The 14,981-nt window shown below is 42.0% G+C and overlaps 1 protein-coding gene across 1 annotated transcript in view; it reads right to left on the bottom strand.

Moving 5' to 3' along the window:
- The window catches only part of DNAJC3 (DnaJ heat shock protein family (Hsp40) member C3), a 36,724-nt gene that overhangs the window by 15,300 nt on the left and 6,443 nt on the right, over positions 1 to 14,981 (bottom strand). The window contains exons 2-4 of the mRNA XM_080917288.1: positions 9,573 to 9,683; positions 4,999 to 5,123; positions 1,947 to 2,021 (exon numbers count right to left, since the gene is read on the bottom strand). Of these exons, the coding sequence (XP_080773414.1) occupies positions 1,947 to 2,021; positions 4,999 to 5,123; positions 9,573 to 9,683 (311 nt within the window). The remainder of the gene's footprint in view (positions 1 to 1,946; positions 2,022 to 4,998; positions 5,124 to 9,572; positions 9,684 to 14,981) is intronic.

The raw sequence follows: 14,981 nt of genomic DNA, 5'->3' as shown, positions 1-14,981 counted from the left end.
TATGTATATGTGACATATATGAACCATCTTCTCAGCCCCAATAGTTCACACCTCATTACTGTAAAATCTGCCTTTCCTGTGAATAAATGGTAAAATTATACAGACCCCAAAGAACTGTTTGAAAGCAGGCATTGCTCACCAGCAGTAAATGTCTCTCTGCTAGGTTTATAGCCACACACCCAGGACCATGTAACACGCTACTAACTGAAAGTCACAGGTGCAAAGTGGCACCTGACCTGGAGGCTGTGAAGCATGTTTCAGCTGATATCACCAGATTCTCATGCAGACTAAGTTAAAGTACGTGGGCCTACAGCTGACTGAGGACAAGTATCGATGTGTACCTTGTATCTTCCAACTGTTAATGTGATTCCTTGATGCCAGTCATTAAATATTAATTTAGAAACTATGATTCCTTATACATAAGCAAGGTTTTTTTGAGTTGCTTTGTTTTGCCATAAAATTACCTTATTTCAAAGAAAAAAACTGACAGAAGCCATGTAGAAAAGGCTGTGGCAAGCAAGCGAGTTTCCTGGAGAAGGCCGCCATTTTGTACGGCTGTGATGGGTGTACTCTGCAGAGGCTCAGCCCTGAGACTTCCTCCCAGGATTGCTTCTCGCTGCCTCTATTACATAGCCTAGTGATTCCTGGGAATCAGCCCACCCTGTTGGTCAGACTTCCTGCAGATCAACATGAAGAGGAGCTTTCATAAATTAATGTTTAGATGAACATTAGTGGCTTTATAGAATTCCTGATTTGATTCAAATAATTTTAGGAAGAAAGTTTAAAGAAATGTTTTTAGTTGTTTTTTCAAAGAGCTGTAATAAAGTTAGAATCAAGAATAGAATGTGTCTCTTCTCATAGGATAGTAGGCAAAGGCTGCATAATAAGGAATAGAATAAGCTCTCACAATTGTACTAGGACGAGAAATGGGCACACACATATCAAAGAAAAACATCCATTCTAGTTTAGGTACAAGGATGAAACCATAGGTGTGCACTATGATAAAGCAAGGCTGTGGAAAACTGCTGCTCTGAACTTATACTGAGCTTATAAAATAAAACACGGCGGGTTGGAGAGATGACTTAGTGATTAAGAGCACTGACTGCTCTTCCAGAGGTTCTAAGTTCAGTTCCCAGCAACCACATGGTGGCTCACAACCATCTGTAATGGGATCTGATGCCCTTTTCTGATATGTCTGAAGACAGCTATAGTGTATTCATGAGAAAAGGAAGGAAGGAAGGAAGGGTGGGAGAGAGGGAGAGAGGGAGAAAGACTGCTTTGAACTTACCACTAAGTTCTTTTTGTAATTCCCTTTTGAGGAACATTTTATCTATAAGGTAATTTTATAAAAAACTCTTCTCTAAAAAGGTATAAAAAAGCCAGAGAGAATATAATGTAGCTGTTGCGACCCTGCCCCACCCACCAAATATGTGTATGTGTGTGTGTATATATGTGTGTCTATATATATATATATATATATAGACATATATATATGTGTGTGTCTATATATATGTACAATACGTACATAATACCTGTATGTACATGTATACCTACCTGTCTATGTGTATAGGTACGTATATAAGTACATGTGTGTATATAAGTATGAATGTGTACTTGTAAAACTGAAGAAACAGGTGGGGGCCTGGCCAGAGTGTATATGTGTATGTGTGTATGGGTGCACCTGACTTTCTTTTTCTTTCTCTGTGAAATTGCCAAAAGTCATCAGTGTTTGACACAAGAATAGTGAGAGTTAAATTTGCCAGAAGCCATTAGCTTCTGGACCCCAAAACAGTAAGAGGTGAGTTACAAGGCCTGAGGTCACGACCTCTGGCCTTCATCCAATGGCCAAAGTGTGCCACTTCAGAACTGACTGTTAGGGCTAGCTCCCAGCAAAAAATACATTCTGTATGTCTCTCAGTAATATCTTCTCAGAGGCAGGCACTTACCACTTTCTTAAAATCATCTTCTGCTTCATCGAGTTTTCCTTGTTTGAGCAGTAAGTGGCCTCTCTGTAATCTTGCCTAGGAGGAAAAAGAGGGGCTGCCTGAGTACTGCAGATTTCTACAGTTTCTTTAAAAACTAAGATTAAACCATGTAATCAACTTACAAATATTTCTTTTCCCAGTGTTTGTTTCCCTTATTACTGAGACAAATTCCTATAGCTATTTAAAATGTGCATATTTTTTATTAAAGTATGTTTTCTTTAAAAATGTTTTGCTCAACACAAAGAAATCATAAGCAAGGTTCTGTTTTAGAAGTTATTTGTGTATTTAAGATATAAAATTTATTTTCAGAGTGATGAGGGTGTCCTGGAACTAGATGGTGGCAATGATTATATATCTAAAGATATACTAAGAACCACTGATACTTCAAAATGTGAATTTCGTGGTACATGAATTATATACATTTTTAAATTAAGCTGGTATCAAACACAAGGAACCATAAAAAAAGATACAAGAGTTCTACCTTCAAGATATATTCCAGGCCCTGTATTTTAATTTTAAAAAAATATACTTTTTGACATCATACTAAATCTTTTCCACAAAGAGTTGCAGTGAGACTATCAAAGTTCCAGAAATAGGTTTGTTGTTCATTAAATCTTCAATCTTCAATGTAAATATCTATTATAACCAAAATGACAGTGTTTCTTCCCTCTTCGTTTCTAATATTTCTCTTCTTCCAACATACATAACCTTCAACATATACATACTCTGACTAAAAATTAGAAGGCTAATTTCTTCTTAGAAAACAAAAAACAAAAAAACAAACAAACCAAAAAAAAAAAACCCAGAAACCAGACTGTCATTTAGGTTTATGTATTACTTTTACAGAATATAAAATTTCCCTAACTGTGTGTCAAAAAACATCAATACACATAAAAACAACCGTTAAGGCCATTTCAGTAACTAATTAATCATAATGCTAAGAAAATGGGTTACTTAACCTTTGTAAAAGGTTACTCTCAGCTGTGTCATGTAATAAAGTCAACAAAAATATGACTGTTGGGAATTCTATTTTAAAATAATACTGCAGCCATTTCAAATCAAACATGCATTACATGGCTTATTAACTTGGATCATTTTAATCGTGTGGTAAATTATAAATCATGGTTCCAAAGTTAACTCTGAGGCCTTTTGACTGGCGTGTCCATGTACTCCACTGATGAAATCTACCTCACAGATTCATGTGCTGCTGGCATGTCATCCTCAGCTGATGCTGCCATTTTGGAAAATGGAAAAACTTGAGGAGCCAGGGCCTGGCTGAAGGAAACAGGACACCGGGGTTATCCTTGGGAGCCCTATCTTATCCTGGCCTACGGTACATCTCTGCTTCCTGTCTGCCATAAAGCCGGCAGCTCCTCTTCCGTATGCTCCCGCTGCATGGTGCAGTGTCTTCACAGGCCCACCATCACAGAGCTGAGGTCAGTACCGACTCAGTACCGACAGCTCTGAAACCCTCACTTAAATCTCTCTGTCTGTCTGTCTGTCTGTCTGTCTGTCTGTCTGTCTCTCTCTCTCTCTCTCTCTCTCTCTCTCTCTCTCTCTCAATCTCTCTCGTACATGTTCATGTCAGCTGTGCTGTCACACTCTAGAACTAACCAAAGGAGTCCCCATACAACCTATGACAGCCCTCACAGGACTCGCCAGCCTTCAGGATAGGAGACTGTAAGCTTCTAACCCTCTGAAGCTTATACGGTGATGCCAGGGAGAACCGGGAGAACAATGCTTGGAATCCCCCAAACCCCCTTACCTGGGCCACTCTGTTTACTCTTCCTAACTCATTCTTAAGTGAAACTGTTGTCAGTTGGCTGAAAACCTACTCAGCCTCTTAAGTCTCACACCGTGTCCTACATTCCATCCTTCACATGGACTTGTCTTTCTAAACCACAAGGTTAATACTGTCAACCTTCTGAAAACAATCAAATAGTTTACCCTGTGATGGCTTCTCCTGGTTGTCAACTTGACTACACCTGGAATGACCACAACCCAGAAATGGAGGGTACACCTGTGACCCAGATCATGAGGCTGGAAGATGCAGGCTTTTGACCCGGATCTTGATATGTGACAACATGTACTTTTAATTCAGATCTTGAGGCACAGTGGCCATGAAAAACTTAGGCCCAGGTAAGGTTTACACACCTTTAATCCCAGGAGACAGAGGCAAACAGATCTGAGTTCAAGGCCAGCCTAGGACAGAACAAGTCCCAAATCCAGGCGTGGCGGTACGCACCCTAAATCTGGGCTGCACCTTCCAATAGAGCCCTACCTAGGGACCATGGGGGAAGGAAAGCTCCCTCCTCTTCGCCTGCTTGCACTTACTTGCTAGCACGTCTGCTGGAACCCACTTCTTCAGGATTCCAGCTTGTACAGAGACCGGGTAAAATACCTAGCCTCACGGGACTGAGCAAGTGTTCGGTCCTTGGACTTCCCGTTCCCAGCTGCCCATTGTTGGGTTAGTAGGAGTACAGAGTGTACATCATCCCAATAATTTCCCTTAGTAGAGATGTTCCGTAAGTTCTGTGACTCCAGAGAGCCCTGACTAATAAACTGTCACTCTCACTCTTCGTACAGACCTTTGTTTACTTTTGTTGGACAGGGCCTCTCTACATAGCCCTGACGGTCCTGCATCTCACTGGGGGGACTAGGAAGACCTTAAACTTGCAGAGGTGTGCATGCCTCTGTCTCCTGTGTGCATACAGCCAGCATGCATACAGACTGCAGATGCCAACACCTTGCATTTTGCCACCCCTGCTGCTGTCACTGAAGCACAATCTGGCTATAGCTCTCAAATTCTGCGAGGTCCTGGCCTCCAGAGTCACCTGCTCCCCCTGCAGATGGCCCTATCTAGTTATGTGCCTCTGTGAAGAGAAGTGTAGGAATCTGAATCCGATATCCTCTAGGAACGCCTAAGGTGCCAAGACTCACTTCAGGAAACAGGAAACAGTTCCCTCCTGCCAGTTCCCTCACGTCCCCACTGAGCACGTTTTGCTGAACTTACTGCCGTGAAATCCATCTTCAGTTCAATCACTTTGGTTAAGTCAGGCAGTGCTGCTTTGGATTTCCCCATGGCTAAGAAGACAGTAGCTCTCCTATAGTATGCAATATAGTTATCAGGGTCACCATCTGAAAATTTAAATGATAAATATTAGCTCTCTGTTTTGACAAAATAACCTGCAGATACCACAGTTTACAGTCTTGTTAAGCCTGGCAAACAGGCAATGGTAGTGGACACTTTAACCCCAGCCTGGGAGGCAGAGCTGGGCTAAGGGTTAGTATAGCCTGGGCTACACAGCAAACTCAAGTCAAGCCAGGGCTACAGAGACTCTCTGCAAAAATAAACTAAAATTAAGAGCTTAGGATACAACTGAGTGGCGCTGTGCTTGGATGAGTGGAACACAGGGTGGTTCCTGAGGGGTGGTCCACCCAGAAAAAGAAAAAAGCTCACGTCCTTCACTTTCCCTTGCCCTGAGCACCTCCTCTCTGGCGGTGCATCGGTGCCCTTGTAATGTCTACTATCGTACACCAGAAGAGATGCTCGCCTAAACCCAGCAAACTACCTGAACTTAGGAAGCCCCCGTGGGTCACTGGCTCATAGCTGGAGAGCTGGGCTTCTAAGTAGGCAGCGGGCTTTTTCAAGACCTATGGAATTTCGGGCTGCTACCTCCAAGCATACAGTGTGAGAATGTAACTGAGTTCTAGGAAGCTGACTCATATGCAAAGGGAACCTTTAGGACTGCTCAATAGGAAGAAGTCAAAAGCATTATGTGTTGGGTAAGGCCAGAGGTTGAAGTTGAACTTTCTTCTACCTATACTCTCATGGCATCAAATGACAGTGGTTCAACATAGACACGAAAAATCACCGTGCTTCAAGACATAGGTCACTTTCACAGTGCCTTGTTTCCTTTCATTTCATCTTAAAAAGAGCAATTCCCCACCCCCAAAGCATGTTTAAAGCTGTCCTGTTCTCTCTCCTATGACGAGGTGCAAGGTTGTGGGCCAGCTAGCCTGGCATATACAACAGGAAACAAAAGGCTGCTTCTTAAACTACAGAGAAGGCAATGTCCTAATGTGCACATGCGTGTGTGCACGTGGACACACACAAAGACATAATATCTACCTAACAGTAGTGCCTGAAAAACTGGTCCATATCTACCACTACATATGAAGAAGCGACTAAATTCTTAATCGTACTCAGGGGCTGGCGGGCTGGCGGGCTGGCCCAGCAGCTAGCACAAACACCTGTGACGGCAGCACCGGGGACCGAGCCTCTGGCCTCCTGCGTACATGCGTATACCCACCCCTTGCCTACTGCTATGATAAAAAGAAACTATGACCAAAAGCGACTTGGGGAGGAAAGGGATTGTTTCAGTTTACAACTCTCAGGTCAGAAGCTCTCTACAGATGTCAGGGCAGAAGCTGCAGCAGAGGCCATGCCGGGTGCTGCTTGCTGACTCATTCCTCATGGCTCGCTCAGCCTGCTTATAACATCCAGGACCACCAGGCCAGGGCAGCACCACTCACAGTGAGCTGGGCCCTCCTACATCACATCACACACCAATCAAGAAATGCCTGACAAGCTTCCCAACAGTCCCGCCTGGTGGGAGTTTCTCAAATGAAATTTCCCCTCTCAGAAGACTCTAGCTTGAATCGAACTGAATTTGGGGGAGGGGAGACGGCACAATAACATAAAATAATTAGAAATCTGAACAAGAAAATGAGATTGAAGTTCTACTCCTTAGAGCATCAAACAATTCAACTATGGACCTAACAAAGACCATCATTTTTGAAGGAAAACCTAAAGAAGGCAAATTATAATCAATGTTATACATTTTACTGTTTGAGACGGTCTCTCTGTGTGGTCCTGGAACTCACCAAGATCCTCAGAACTCTCCCTCCCAAGTGCTCAGCTAATGTTGTAAACCTTGGTAGTGGGGAACACTAAGAATGAGTGCTTTACATGGATATGTAAATTCTTATTCTTGCTCCAGCCTAATTAAACTAGGTCAAAGTCTTCATTCATTCATTCACTGAGAATCAAAAGGGCGAACAAAACCGTATCCAAGAGGTTCACAGGCTACAGAGACGGCTCAGTAGTTAACAGCACAGCGACCCTTAGGGAGGACCAAGTTTGGTTCAGACAACTCACAAATGCCAATGACTGCAGCTCCAGGTATTCCGACACCCTCTTCTGGCCTCCACAGGTTATATGCATACACACACATAAACAAAAATGACACATTTAAGAAAAAATTTACAAAGAAGTTCGAAGTCTTTGAACCCTTTGGGAAGTGACTGAACTTGTCTCTGTCCTATGTGAACAGCGGGGTCTGTGCCCTCACTGATGAGCGTTCCATGGCATATTCAACTACATGTCAAAGCAGGTGCAGGTTTTGTGGGTTGTTTCATTTTTTCCTGAACAAAAAACTATTAAGTGTAATACTGGTTTTCTGACCAGAAAAATGAGAAAATCTAACATTTCAGACATCCCCTTCATCAATTTATAACGTTAGGGCTGATGGTATAGTTTAGAGTTAAAGCATGAACGTGCTTGGCACACAAGCCTTGGGTTCAATACCCAGTGCCATACAACATACATGACCACTTGCTTACTCATTCATGCCTCACCTAGGATGCTCTGCAACCAGAGTTCTTCATGCTCATTTTCTTACAAACTGGACATGAAAATGCCACAGTGTTATCAAAAGGGAGAAGGTTAAAAAAGAAAAAAAATGTGTGTTGTTTTTTATTATTCTAAAGACGTAAAGATATCAAAAAAAAATCAGAGTTTAAGAAAAGCAATGGGACTACAAGAAAGCTCAGTTAAAAAAAAAAAAGACACAATGCCAAGGTTTGATAACCTGATCCAAATAGGAAAGAAGAACCAACTCCCACACGTTTCCCCTAATCTACCCCACACACTCTCACTGAGTCAGGCACGTACTACACCACACATAGATAGATAGACGAGGATGGATGGATGGATAAACAGACAGACAGATGATAGTGAATAACTGAATTTGCAAAGAAAAATAATACCAAGCCAAAACCTAACTGTATTTTCTGTTTTTAAAATTAATTCTAACAGTAGAAGATGATTTTCTGGGAACACACTATATATTGTGGAAAAATGAACTGCCTCTCTTACTTGTAAAGAATAACCAGTCTTCACCACCACAAACCAAGTTAAGAAGTAAGTAAATAAAAGAAGCCTCTGAGAAAAGTTATATCAAAAGACTTAGTATAAAATTTATGCTGTAACTCATAGGAAGATGATTTAGGGTTAGGCATAGTTATAGGCTGTGTTTAATGCCAGTCTTCGGAAGCAGGAGGCTCTCTGTGAGTTCAAGGCCAATTTGGTTGACTTAGTAAGTTCTAAGCTAGCACAGACTCACCTCTTTTCTTTAAAGTTCTAATAGCTAATGTAACAGAAAAGAAAAACTCTCCCAGAAAAAGCACCATAAGGGACAGCTGGGATCTGACTAAAACTGAAGAATCAACGAACTAGAAAATCTCAAATCTCAAAAAAATAAATTAAAAAAAGACAAATCACAGAAATGACTATATTGATAACCCAGTCAAAGTATAGCACACTATGTGAAATTTGCCTAAGAAGGCAGAGAACTATGAAATACACTGACGTTTTCTATGGAAACCTCTTGGTTTTTGTTAGACATTTTTATACTGTAACATGATGGGCTTTATTGTGCCATTCTGCCACACCGATATGTGTGTTATTATATTCAACAGACATTCACCCAGCTGCCTCCTCCATGGTCCCTCTTCTACTTCCATGTCTTGTGACCCAGTAAGGCTCACTAGCACTGCTACAGGGTCCTGGATTAGTAACAGTTGTTTATAGAAGAACAGACTCCTTAGCCAGTGGTAACACCACTGAAGAAAATGTCTCTCCTCCTAGCAACCCACTAAATGCCTCTCAGTACTCAGAAAGAGGGGACACCTCATGACATCTCCTCCACACCCTGAAACCGGCCAATAGGTGGTGTAAATGGTTCTTTGAGCTTTGAGGGGAAAGATAAAGAAGTGCCACTTACAGCTGAGCAGTCCAAAGTCCCTTATTCTCTACATTAACCAACTATGAGTCTCCACAGTTACTGCTGCCCACTGCAGAACAGTTTCTCAGACGGTCAGAATCTTAAGTTATGCTTAATACCTACATGACTAAGCCTCAATTACCTGGTTTTTATAAATGTCTTTACACTCTAAAGAGTGCATGTGCTTGTGTTCGTGCACACCTGTGCTTGTGTGCGTGCACATGTGAGTGCAGGTGCTTGAGGGCAGATGCAGCAGATCTGCAGCTGGAGTGGCAGGTAATTTAAGCCAATAGACATGGGCCAGTGCAAGAGCCCTCCCTCCAGCCACCTCGGTTACCTCTTCTGTTAAGATACATATGCATTCATGAACTGTGTGTTTATTAATCTAATTCACCCAGAACACTGAAAATACATTTAATGCTTTATTTAACATCAATAATGGCTTAAATGTTACCCAAAATGGAAGTTCTGACTAGAACTCAGAAGAGAGCTACTGAGTGGTCAGGGTTATGATACCAACCGACTGCAGCGTGAAACTGGGATAAAGCATCGGCTAGCTGACCAGCTGCGAGTAATTTCTTTCCCAACTCAAGGTGTTTCTCTACATCTGCATTTACTCCACATTCAGCACCTGAAAAGTGAAACAGAAGAAGTTAACTCTCCATGAACCAAGATGAACCCCCAGTAAATGAAAAGTTAAAGATAACTTAATCTGGCTCAGTCAGCTACTGAAATAAAAAGTCAAATGACAGAGTAAAACCGTTTCATTTTATAGCATATAAAACTCCCCCAAAATAGACCTATATTCAATTCAGCCAACGGAAAGAATAAAACCGGTCCATAGAATAAACGAAAAATAGATTGCTGCATTGGTGAAGTTGTTCTGAATAATTAATTAGCACCACTTGGTTAAAGCTGGCCGATGCCCAGTTGTTAAGAAACTGAGGACCAGAGTATGGATCCCCAGCAACCACAAAAACGCCAGGTGGGCATGGCAGAAGCGGGTTCCTGGGGCAGGCAGGCTAACAAGCCAGAGTGAAGGCTCTCGGCTCAGTGAGAACCAGTCTGAGTAATAAAAACTGAAGCAGGGACAAGGTTAACACCTACCATTAACCTCTGGCTTCCACACGCATGGCTATGTCAGTCGGCTGTGACATTCGGGTACTTCCTGAGCATCCAATGCATACCAGGCACGGTTCTGGCTATTTGAGAGGAGTGAGCCCTGCCCCTTGAATCCCTCCAGGACCAGACATTACAGTGTGAGAAGACACAGGAACTGTAAGTTACACAGTACATCCAGTAAGACTGTGGGATCAAACAAAGGGTGAAGGGTCAACAGGGAGAGGCCACTCATAGACTCAATGGTCCAAGGCAGCCTTCCCTGAGAGGCTGACATGTAAGCAGACATGGAGGAGGTAAGAAGCCCGGCATGCGGACAGGCAGAAGAGCTCTCCAGGAAGAACCAGCCAAGCCAAAGGCCTAAAGTCCACGCTGCCCAGAAATGGCAAGGAGATCTGGATACCTACAGAAGAGCCACGAAATAAAGCTGTATGTAATCAAACAAAAAGCCCTGTTATGTATGGCCTGCTTTGGATTTTACTCTTAGTGAAAATGGAGCCAACCAGACACTTTAAGTAGAAGAATCTGAATAAGTAGGCCAATTATCTATAAATTGACTCTTTACTCTGAATTCCTTTTTCAGTGATTGCCCTGACATTGTGCACTGAAGGGTTCAGGCGTTCTTCCTTTACCTCGAGGACAATGTTGTGTTTGTTAGTAAAGGGAGCTAGGGAGAGCTGCAGAAAGACTTCTTGCTTCTCTGCCCCAGCCACATGTGCAGCCCCTCAGCAATCTGGCAGCCTCGGCCCTGGAGCCACCTCCCAACAAGACACCTGCACACTCAAATTCTAACTTCACACCTCACAGCATTGTCCACACATCTGTGCAGATAGGTTGACTGGCACTGTAATCTGCACCCGCTGATTGTTTCCTGACCTCCCATCCCTGTAGCCCACTCTGGTCTACCACTGGTTAAGTTACCACTTTGTCCGACTTACATACACTGACACCTCCTACATTTGACTACAGTGGCAGAAAAAAAGCCAGGGCTGTGATAAGGGATGGTTTCTTTTCAGTGCACTCAAGTACTTAGACAAGAATGTCAAGCAAAGGACTAATTCTCAGCTAAAGCCACTCTGGGTTTCCGTAACAAATCTAATGTCACCCACCCCTACTTTAGTAAAAGCTGGGCTAGCTAAAATCAGCCATAAAACTATGAGGAATGCAAAATTAAAACTTGTCCCATCAAGTGTCACCAAGATTTTCCTGTGAACACTGGGGCATCAATAAATAACTGGATCCTAGTATCTGTAGGGGGAGTGGATGTTTGGATCCAGTTAAAACTGACTTTAGAAACCCATGTCCTTCTCAACCTCTCACCTGAAGCCACTTCCCCTTCCTTATCTAAGGAAGCTCTTGCCACCGTTTAAAAACTAGAAAGCATTTTTTCTCTTCTAGTTTTCTACAGCATACAAGCATCTGATGTTACATGTTCATGTAAACAAAACTGGAACTTTGTTCTCCCTATCTGACCTTTACAAACTCCAAAAGCACAAGGAGTCGTCTGAGTTAATAGCGGCATGGCTCCCTCTGTAAGTTCAGTAACAGTACTTCTTAACTTGACTGGAAGGCAGAGTTTGATGCATAGTATTCCGTGAGATGACACATCAGAAACTAAGGAAGACTTTATCTAGAGAACCAAACCTGGGATCACGTGCAGCGCTGCCATGACAGCCAGGTTGGGACCTCACACAAACTCGTGCCAAACACGACTCAGGACTTTCACATCCTGGCAGGCCCTGGAAACCTTCGCTTAGTGGACTTTGAGAAACAACATCCAAGCGCACTCTCTGAACTGTGCCATGCATGGACTCCGAGCACTCTGAGTGCCTCAAACTGTGATGAAACAAGGAAAGTACCACAGCCAGGTAATCACCTTCACAAAATCAGTACTCAGATTGACTGACAGGCAGTACTTCCGGAACTCAGTACTTCCGAAACATACAGAGGACCATAAAGCCAATTCTTACCCAGCTAAACACTAAGAAAGCAAACAAAATATATGTCTTAGATAGTTTAAAATATATATAACTAATAATCTTATGGATTCAAAAAGTTGCAACAGCTTTTTAAACTCAGCTCTAGCAGCAAGGATACAATCTCTCTCGAACAAGAAATAAACAAGATAATTTAGTAAGTGCCAATCTGATGCTAGGTGACAAAATGCCTGAGGAAAGGAGTAATTAATACAGTAATCAAAGAAGGCTCGAGTCGAGAGTGCCTGCGTTAAAACAGTAACAAGGAGTGGAGCAGAATGCTGAACGACACGTGCCAAAGTCACAGCCGGACAACCAAACCAGTGCAACGAGCCTTGTAGGGACAGGTTCGACTCCAGGAGACCAGATAAAGCTACAGACAGCAAGGAAGGAAGCTGCAAGCTACAGAGCAAAACTTAGATCTTTGCGTGAGGAAGGAAGCCCCTAGAATGAGCTTCATAAGGAATTGAAGGTCTAATTTGTATTTAAAAGATTACTTAGACTGCAATGTGGAAGACAGACTGGAGTCAGATATGAATAGAGAGTACTGTGGTGATGTAAACTAAAGACATGTTGGATCCATTATATATATATATATATATATATATATATGGATTTTATTTATGCTTTCAGAAGATAATGCATCTTGCTGTACTGATCACTTTTTACAGCAAAAATATGTTAATATACTATTTATATTTTTTAATTAGCAAAGTAAACTAAGGAATGTTTTGCTTAACATTATTACTAGTTATAAATATTTGGTGAGATGGCTTACTTGAATAAAAGGCACTTGCCACCAACTGTGGTGACTCCCACCACAGAGGACACCATGGTACATGCACAACCATACTCAGATACCACTAAAAATACATTTTAATTGCTTTAAAGTCATGAAACATTGTTGAACTATAAAGGTATAACAGATTATCACATTATATTGTATCATAATCTATTACCAACAGGGCATGTTGGTAATATAGTTTGTCTTTGTTGTATAGTCCCAGGGATCACACTCAGACCTTATAGACACTAGGCAACTTCACCACTAAACTATCCCCTAGCCTAGTCCTTACCTCTAGATTTTATCTTTTAAAGGTAATTTCTAATATAAATTATACCCATAAGCATTTACACTTCCTACCTAAAATAAAAGAGATTAGACATCATTAATGCAAGCGAGTGATGTGTACACAATTGTGGTAGATTAAACTAGAAAAAGACCCAGGGTCAGATCATGATGAACGCACTGCCTGTGCCGCAGACCACCTCTGCCTTAAGTTTCCAAACCAGAACACTGATGTGAACTCGGAGGATAAGCTAGGGCATGTGGCTCAGTATCCTGATGTCATCATTTACAGCAACCTTTGCATGGAGATTTCAAACATTTCCCTGTTACATGTTCTCAAGAGACACAACCAAATCAAAGTACTCAATTTCCCAAATGAGGAATTAAAGGTTAGAGAATGGGATAAACCACTAGAAAAGTGAAGCCAGGCGCAGTGGTGCGCACTTGTAATCTCAGCACTTGATTGGCTGAACCAAGGGGATTGCAGTGAGTTCAAAGCCAGCTTAGGCTATACATTAAAAGTCTGTCTCCAAAAAAGGGAAAATGATTCCCTGATCCATCCATAACAACAACCAAGAAGGAAACAAGTAACATAAGAAGTAAAAACCCAGCATGCACTAGGTACTTCTGTGTGGTTAGCTTATTTAACTTTCCCAACTCCGGGATGTAAACACCTTTCATACTTTTATTACAAAGAAACTGAGGCTCAAATAAGTTGTCAGTTCTGGCCACAGAATCAAAGTGACTGCCAAAGGCTCCGCTTTCAGAGCCCTCCTTCCCACACAATGTCCAGTGGGAGCTAAGAATGCATGTGCAATGTTCTGTTGGACTACTACAGCACACACTCTGCTCCTGAATACTGAGACACTCTCAATTTCTTCTGCTTTCTACGACTGAAATAGCCCTTAGTTTACAACCCTAGCACACTGAACAAGTCTCATCTCATCTGAAGGAGAGACATTCCGCATTTCTCCATCCCTTTTGTCTATATTTATAATTTTATTCAATCAAATGTCTGTTTGGTTATGTAAATTAATGCTATCTCTATGTAAATCCCTATGATCCACCCTCTAACTAAGCAGAGAGAAACAGTCCTTTGGCGCACTTCAGTCACATGTCTGTAACAGAACACGTAGCACTCTTAAGTTGGGAGAGCTGGGGATCCGGTTTACTCTCCAGAGGTTCCCAACTATTTTACCTTCCTCCAGACCCTGAGTCCACGCTGCGTCCAGAACAAGCCTTTTAGAACACTGTGAGCCTCTGCACCTGCCTGGCGGGAGCAGGAGTCCTTCTAACCCACCGTACCACACTGGCACTCACAAATGCACACTTGCTCTGTGGGACCACTATCTCAACATAGTGCTTTTCACAGGTTAACCTATCCCTTACAGCTCTGACCCACCCTTATCCTGGCATTACTGAAAAGCAAGTCAGAGGGCGGACACTAGTCCCCTTACAACACACAGTTCAGTGTGTTATGTATGATAAGCTCAATATTAATTAAATTATTAAATGAATATTTGCCTTCCTACTTGAATGTCTTCAAAGTAACAGTCTTCAACACATATAATTTCTCTACTTGCTCATAACTGATCACAAATTATTCATAAGGACACTAATGCCTAAAAAAAGCTCCTTGTAGATTTTTGGCTGTCTTGCAACATCTGTACTCTATTATGAGCCACAATTTTTATTCCATTGCTACATGTTGTATACGTACTATTTTCCAAGAGATAAGACAATCAAATATCATGTAATTTCCAAA

This window comes from Micromys minutus (genome assembly GCF_963924665.1).
Source record: "Micromys minutus genome assembly, chromosome: 5".
Taxonomy (NCBI): domain Eukaryota; kingdom Metazoa; phylum Chordata; class Mammalia; order Rodentia; family Muridae; genus Micromys; species Micromys minutus.
The sequence above is the reverse complement of the archived record's forward strand: the minus strand, read 5'-3'. Positions and strand labels throughout refer to the sequence as shown.